This window comes from Galeopterus variegatus, unplaced genomic scaffold, assembly GCF_000696425.1.
Source record: "Galeopterus variegatus unplaced genomic scaffold, G_variegatus-3.0.2 Scaffold9438, whole genome shotgun sequence".
Classification (NCBI taxonomy): Eukaryota; Metazoa; Chordata; class Mammalia; order Dermoptera; family Cynocephalidae; genus Galeopterus; species Galeopterus variegatus.
This window is the reverse complement of record NW_007735549.1, coordinates 62,430-70,831: the sequence shown is the minus strand read 5'-3', so window position 1 is coordinate 70,831 and position 8,402 is coordinate 62,430. Positions and strand designations below refer to the sequence as shown.

General features: G+C 40.5%; 1 protein-coding gene across 1 annotated transcript in view; it reads left to right on the top strand.

Annotated features, from left to right (window-relative positions):
- LOC103609292 (unconventional myosin-Vb-like) overlaps positions 1-8,402 on the top strand; it is a gene marked incomplete at its 5' end in the record, with an annotated part of 18,105 nt that overhangs the window by 3,748 nt on the left and 5,955 nt on the right. Inside the window, 4 exons of the mRNA XM_008593641.1 lie at positions 1,030-1,180; positions 2,696-2,981; positions 3,706-3,880; positions 4,491-4,571. Coding sequence (XP_008591863.1) covers positions 1,030-1,180; positions 2,696-2,981; positions 3,706-3,880; positions 4,491-4,571 — 693 coding nt within the window. The remainder of the gene's footprint in view (positions 1-1,029; positions 1,181-2,695; positions 2,982-3,705; positions 3,881-4,490; positions 4,572-8,402) is intronic.

Sequence of the window (8,402 nt, the reverse complement as noted above, 5' to 3'; positions counted from 1 at the left end):
TTTTTTTTTTTTTGTCTTTTGTCTTTTTTCCGTGTCCGGCAATGGATCGCAACCCTTAGTGCTGCCCTCGCACTGGACCGGGGACCGGCAACGGGATTGCAACGGGACCTTTTTTTGTCTTTTGTCTTTTTTCCGTGTCCGGCAATGGATCGCAACCCTCAGTGCTGCCCTCGCACTGGACTGGGGACCGGCAATGGGATTGCAACGGGACCGCAAGCCTCGGTGTTGCTCCCGTGCCTCGCTCAGCCAGCGAGCGGGAACCAGTCTGTATGTGGGATCCGAACCCTCGGGCGGGAGCGCCGCCGCGCTTCCCAAGCGGCGCACTATCCAGTGCGCCACCGGGCCGGTCCGGGATGGTCACACTTTTGAAAGCCCTCATCTTTTTGGCTGCTGTTTGTTTCTCTTGGCCTGAATAAAGAGGGCATTGGTCACAATTCCTTTTGATGTCAGCCGTTCTTGTAACTTAATGTTATTTTATTTTGTTAATACAGAAAGAGGACACAGTGCTGTAGCATGGATTCACTTTAGTTCATTTACTAATTCTGATAACCACAGATAGAAACCAAATAAAATTTCTTATTATGCAAACATATAATCTGGCCCATGGCCATGCTCCTTTAGGGGCCGTATATAATCGGACATTTTAGGGTAACCTGGCATATGGGGGAGAGCACTGAACCAAGAGTCAGAAAGCACACATCCCTTTTTCTCTGGACTGGTACCAACCTGAGTTTTGCTACCTTAGGGAAATCATTTCACCTTAAGGATTTGGGCTAAATGATTTACGCCTTTTTAATCACACAGTTGTGACTTCTCCATCATGTTGAGGCTTTATACTACTTGTAAATTCAAGGGCCATCACTGAGGCTGCGAAGAACTGACAGCATTTTGTAGAACATTAAATAAATAGAGAAGGCCTGGGTGGAACCCCACAAATAGGAGAATGCTAAAGAATGACCAGAGCCCCAGAAGTTGCTCTGATTGGAGCAGACCACAGAACCTCAGTGGCACACGCTTCTCCATCTGCAGGGTTTCATGACTCAGAACACGGCGAAGCAGAACGAGCATTGTCTTAAGAACTTTGACCTCACCGAGTACCGCCAGGTGCTGAGTGACCTTTCCATTCAGATCTACCAGCAGCTCATTAAAATTGCCGAGGGTGTGTTGCAGCCCATGATAGGTAAGCTGGCAACAGGCCACCTCCATCACTCATCATGGGGTCTCAGATGAGGGGAAGATGTGGTAGGCATTCCCTGATACAGGGGACAACACACATTCGCCACGGCCCCCAGGAAGCCAGGACCTTCCCAGTGAAGGCAGCTAAGGAGGTGTGTGCACTGTGCTTAAGGAGAGCTGTGACATTCTCAACACCATCCCATAAAAATATATCATGTAGGGTAGTGACAGTACAGACGGTTTTTCCTTCATCTCTTTTTCTGTAATACATTGTATTATTTTTTCCCAAGATAGATTAATTTTAAGAGGTAATAAATATAAATTCAAAAGGTATAAGTGCATATTCAGTGAAAAAAAATCCTCTTGCCCATTACATACTTTATTCATGAAAAAAAAGAAAGCATTAAGAGTGTTCGTGTGAAAGAACACAGCAGTAAGCATTCATGTAATAAATATTTATTGAGCACTCACTTTGTACACAGCAGTATACTTGGGCACTGAGCACAAAATCAGAATTTAGAAATAAGAGCAGTTATATTTTAAGTGAAAAGAAAAATGATGTGTATCTACATCACTCACTGGGAGGAAACTGTACCTGGACTGTGTGTAATACTTTCCCTGGGTCTTACAACAGAAGTAGGGTATAGGTGAATTCCAAGTAGGACCAATCCAGAAATACATATCCTTTGGGCTAAGGTTCAATCTAGATCCTTCTTTCTGTATGGCAATTTTCTTATAAGGTGCCAGACAGAGAAAGAACTGGCATCCTAGGCTGGAGATACCTCCTAACTCAGAATAATGGGATGGTTAATAGCACCAGTTGTGGAGGTAGACAGACCTGGGCTCAGATCCTGGCCCTGCCCACTTCTTAGTAGTGTAATTTTCAGCGAATTATTTAACCTCTTTATGCCTCAATTTCCTTATCAATAAAATGGGTAGTACCTCATAGGTCTGTTGGAAGATTGAAAGAGATACTGTACATAAAATACCCTGCACATATATAACCATTGCCCAATAGATGAACAGAGCAACTAACCTAATATTTACATAGTCAGTGGCTGGGCCAGTGCTGATTACACTCAAATTGCTCAATTCTTGAACTTTGTGCTCTCAACACAGGCAGCACAGAATTGAGCTTGTTGGTCCATGCCCATTATCTTTGTCCTGTCACCAATAACTTTAAGTGAAAATCTGGTCCATGGCCATTTTATTTCATATAGAGGGCTGGCCAGTTAGCGCAGCTGGTTAGAGTGTGGTGTTATGACACGAAGGTCAAGGGTTTGGATCTCTGTACTGACCAGCCACCAAAAAAAAATTTTTTTTTTTAGTTATTTTATTCCATGTAAAGACCAACACTGAAATTCTTTGCCAAATATGGTTAAGTTGCTGAGCATGTCAACATTGTACACTTCAGGATGGTATCATTGCTGAAACCCCAGGTGCTATATGACCTGTGGTCTAAAAACAGATCTTGTTTGTGGGGAACACGCAAGCTTCTCTAATCATGCTTTTCTTTCAGTTTCTGCCATGTTGGAAAATGAGAGCATACAGGGACTCTCTGGTGTGAAGCCAACAGGCTACCGGAAGCGCTCCTCCAGCATGGCAGATGGGGATAACGCATACTGCCTGGAAGCCATCATCCGCCAGATGAATTCCTTCCATACAGTCATGTGCGACCAGGGCCTGGACCCTGAGATCATCATGCAGGTGTTCAAACAGCTTTTCTACATGATCAATGCAGTGACTCTTAACAACCTGCTCCTGCGGAAAGACGTCTGCTCTTGGAGCACAGGCATGCAACTCAGGTAAGAGAGACGCCTGTCACTCCAACGACATGGATAGAGTGGGCCCCTGCCAACACCAGCTAGAATCAGAACACAAGCTGGTTGTTTCCAAAAATGAAATCCAAATCTGATCGTCCTTGTCAAAGTTAGTAGGTGACTCAAATCCATCACCTTTTTATTTGTGGGTTAAGTTCATCAAACAATAAGATGGTGACTGGGTAAACAAATTAGTTCAAAGCTTCAAGACGTTTACATACTCTCAAGACTGCATATACAATATGGATAGATCAGAGAAAAAAATCAAGTTAAGAAGGCATGAAGGCTCACATAAAAGTATAAGTGTTTGTGAATGTTAAATACAAATTGTTTTCAATATATTTAATACCTTTTTTCCCCATTACTTATACAGACACTTCAGGTGTTTCATCTTTGCTTGATTTTAAGCAACCATTCATTCATTCATTCATTCATTCATTCATTCATTCATTCTTCACCAGACACTTCAGGTGTTTCATCTTTGCTTGATTTTAAGCAACCATTCATTCATTCATTCATTTATTCATTCTTCATTCAACAAATAGTTACTGAGTGCCAGGCACTTTTCAAGTTTTTAACCACGTGAGATAATAAAGTGAGGAGAACGATGACATTCTTTGCAACAGGCCCATGAGACACAACAGGGGTTCTCATCCCAGTGAACTATGAGGACCAGCTTAACACAACTCACTTCTTACCTATGGCTAAGGTACAATATAAGTCAACTTGAAGAGTGGCTGCGGGGAAGAAACCTTCACCAGAGTGGAGCAGTTCAGACCATGGAACCTCTGATCCAAGCAGCCCAACTCCTGCAATTAAAGAAGAAAACCCACGAGGATGCAGAGGCCATCTGCTCGCTGTGTACCTCCCTCAGCACCCAGCAGGTATGCTCATTCTGTGCCTCTATCAACCGTGGTAGCCAGAGCAAGCCCAACTTCCATTTCACATCTGGTCTTGCCAGTGGCTATTTTTTTAATGTTGCACTCCTAGCCTCTATATACCCCTAATGATAAAACTCTGAAGTGGCAGCTGATGGGATGTTGCTGGATGAACCAAAGACCACTTTGGTCTGTAAAACCATATGCCACAGCTACTGTTTTCCAGTAACTCTCTGATCCCTTTTGCTCAGTTAGAAAGATAGTGTGGTAAACCCACAAAACACAAGCTTAAGGGACCCCCAGAACTCTTCTGAAGAAAGCTTAAATTTAAGAGACTGAGGATTTCAGGCAACAATTTTCTAAACTCCTCATTATCTATAAGCCACCAAGCATAGGAAGAGGGTGGGTGGGTGTATAGGTAAAAGGGCCCAGCTCCACCAAGCAGCTTGTTTGCTGGATGTAGATTGCTAAAGTACGTCATTCCAGCTCCATCTACATTGCGGGTCTTGTCTAGAGAGGATTATGCTCTTGTACCACTGGCATACATTCTTTAAAATTCAAAAATCATCTTATGTTCATTTAACTCTGTGTGAAATTTTGCTTCTTATTACAACAGATTGTCAAAATTTTAAACCTTTATACTCCCCTGAATGAATTTGAAGAACGGGTAACAGTGGCTTTCATACGAATGATCCAGGTGAGTTTTAAAATATTAATCAATTTTGTAAAGTCCTGGTCTAAAACTAATAAAGTAAATTGAAAATTTAGGTTTTAACCTTGCTTCTCTTTATTAATAAAATACTCGTTACATTATATGCTATAAGACCTTACATTCCTAGGCTTTCTACTTAGTAAATATGAACCATGTTACCCATGAATAACTTACTATATACACACAGGGGACTGAACTTTTATAATCTCTGCCTCTCAGATTTTAGAAATAGTCTAAGTATCATTTCATTTGCCACTAGCATGTTACTGAACTATAGTACCAAATGGAATTAACAAAGTAAGCAGAATATTAATCCTACCCACAAGTGGAACTAAGAAATGTTCTTTTAAGAAAACAATTGAGCTTTTAAATCTTGTCTCTGAGACTTATAATATTTGCCCTTAGGAATATGCTTGAAAGAAAAAATATTAGGGAAATGATTACTTAATTATGTCTTCTCTTAAGATGATAGGTATTTGTTACTTAAAGATGAGCTTCCTTAAACTGAGCCCAAGGTGATTATGTCTGAGTGCCTGATGAACTTTATGTGTGACTGTAATGAAAAGCATTGGAATTATAGTCATGTTGTGATTACTCAGCTCCCATGACTACATGTGGGGAACACCTTGGGGACACATATTACTTTTTCAAACTATTAAATGACCTCTTTAGCTAGTGAAGTGATGCCAACACGAAACAAGGATTTAAAAAAAAAAAGGGGGAAAGTGTTCAGAGGAGGAGGAATCAGGAAAAAGGGAACCAAGTGGAGGTTTATCAAAGACATTGGAGAACTTGAGAAAACATGGGGCCTTTGTAAAAGAAGCTGTTCCCTTTGACGTACTCCTTGGATTTTTTTCAGAGCTTGTTATAGTGTTTCAATGTAGAGATCCACATAAAAAAAAAAAAAAAAAGTGGGAAAGTGATCAGAGGAGGAGGAATCAGGAAAAAGGGAACCAAGTGGAGGTTTATCAAAGACATTGGAGAACTTGAGAAAACATGGGGCCTTTGTAAAAGAAGCTGTTCCCTTTGACGTACTCCTTGGATTTTTTTCAGAGCTTGTTATAGTGTTTCAATGTAGAGATCCACAGATTTAGAAAAGAGGGCCCCTGTTCTGAAAAGAGCTGTGGCAAAGACTAAATAACTTTAGCCTCCTGTCTAAGTGGGGTAGAGACTAAGAGTTGTTCTCTTAAGGACAGTAGGGGAATGCAATGAGTTATTAAAGATACAGACCACAGAGAGAAGCAGGCAGAGATGCACCAACATGGACATGTCAAAGGGCTTGGGGGTGGCCCTGACTGAAAGGATCCAGTTAGGATACATGTAAAGTCGACTGCTGCAAGCGGGGGAAGAGTTTGATGACAGAAGAGAAGGCACTGAGATAGCTGACCCTGGACCCGCTAGTGATTTTTATGAGGGACTGATCATTTACACAAACAAAAGTACACGTTTGGAAGGTCTCACTTGGTTTTGAATATCTGACACACACACATTAGAAGGAGAACTAAAACTGCTTATAAGTTGGCAACAGCACTGTTTACAAGAAGAGAATTCAGGCCAAAGGTAAAGGGATATATGCCAAGTCAGACTGCAAGTTTAATGGTTGAGGACACAGGAAAAATGTAATGGAGTTTAAGGGTCAGATATTCTCTGAAAATATGTAGTCAAATTCTGATTCTTCCTCTGATTATTTCAGTATCTGGAAATTCTATCCAAAAAAAAAAATAGTCAAATTCTGATTCTTCCTCTGATTATTTCAGTATCTGGAAATTCTATCCAAAAAAAAATATATATATATATATATATATCTTCTTGCATTTTTGCCAGCTGGAGTCTTATGTTCTGTTTCTCCCTGTATAGTTCTGAGAGGAAATGAACCATCAGTCCCACTTTCCTACACGTGAACTCATATGTACCATATATACAAGTGGCTTGTTAATGCAAACTATTGCTTGGGCATTATGGGCAGTACGTACTGAACTTTAAAAATGTAAATTTGAGGGGCTTGTTAAACTCACCAAAGAGGATTTCTGTGAAATGACTACCTTGTGAATTTTAATTAAGTGTAAACACACCTTTTGCTGTTGAATTGTAATAATACAGGTAATACTTAACTTTTCTTTTTTTGTCCCATTTTCCTACTTTCCTTTACAATTTCTTCAGACCCTTTAACATCTGACCAATGCAGAGAAACAAAAGGACCTTAGGTGCTATAAAAATGCTTTTCCAGAGCCTCCTGCCATTTCATATTTTATGTACATTTTCGTATGCTGTGTGATAGGTGTGTAATGATATATGCAGCAAAGCTCGGAGTGGGCTGAGAGTGAGCTGTCAATGATCCCAGAAAGATCATTCCTTCAGGTTCCACCAGAGCTAATATTTGGTGTCTTGAATTCGTGAGGCTGTCGTTTATTCCTCCCTAAATATCCTTATCTCTTTTAAACTTCTCCCCTGATTATTGCAAACTACTTTTTCAAACTGTTAGAATTACTTCAAAATTTTGACCCAGCCTTCCAGATGCCAAATACATGGGTATTTTGTGATTGACACCTGGACACGTAAGCAGTGCTTTCCATTCTTTACCCAGGTAACTGATGAGAACATGGACAATTCTGTGTTCCACTGCCACCGGAGAACCATCTCACGATCCTGCCCTCTCAAGCTACAAACCTGTTTCCCAGCACTTTTCAAATGCTTCCACGTTATTTACTGACCTCTGCCCCAGTTTCAAGTCTCATGTAAAATAGAGACGCTATAAGTGTTGAGTCAGCTCTAACACCCAACAACTGGAGGAGTTTAGCAGCTCGATATCCCTTGGTCTTCTCATCTGCAAAATTAGGGAAATTATGAAATTTCTAGAGAGTCACAAAATATCAAAATATTATCACTGTTTGAAACAATAATGGTGACTTGTCCTGATGAGGAACAAACAGTTTTCATACCTCAAGCTAGTATGGGATGACCTGTGTTTTCATAAAATCAGGATACATTGATTTTCCTCCTGGCAATACTCCCACAGTTCAATGGCCTTTCTAAAAGAACAGCCCCTACCTGTAATTGATGGTTCAGAGGCTAATGGTTAACAGACCAGTAGGACAGAACAAAGGAGCATATCATAAAGCAATAATAATAGCAAATACAGCACTTCGCACCTGCCAGGGACTGTACTCAGTGGTTTACACGTGTTAACGCCTCTGATCCTCACAACCTTATGAGAAGGGTCTCTCCCCATCTCCCTTTTGGTATGTGTTTTACCATTTTAACCATTTTTAAGTGTATGATTCAGTTGCATTAAGTACATTCACAGTGTCATGTAACTATCACCACTATTTCCAGAATTTTTTCATCATCTGGAACAGAAACTTTACCTATTTGAGCAATAACTTCCTCTTTCCACCCTCTAGCCCCCAGCCCCTGGTGGCCTCTTCTCTGCTTTCTTCTCTATGAATTTGTCTGTTCTAGATATTTCATGTAAGTGGAATCATACAGTATTTGTCCTTTTGGGTCTGACTTCACTTATAATGTTCTCAAGGTTCATCCATGTTGTAGCATGTATGAGGGTACTTTAAAATTAAAAGTTCATGGAAAGATTCGTATTGTCTTTTAATTCTGTTTTTTCTTGAACTTTTTGAAGTATCCTTGTATCAGAACTTCATTCCCTTTTGTGTATATAACACATTTTGTTTACCTGCTCATCTGTTGATAGACACTGCAGTGTTTCTACCTTTTAGCTATTGGAATAATCCTGCTATGAACACTGGTGCCCAGGTATATGTTTGAGTCTCTGTTTTCAATTCTGTCCAGTTTATACTTAGAGGC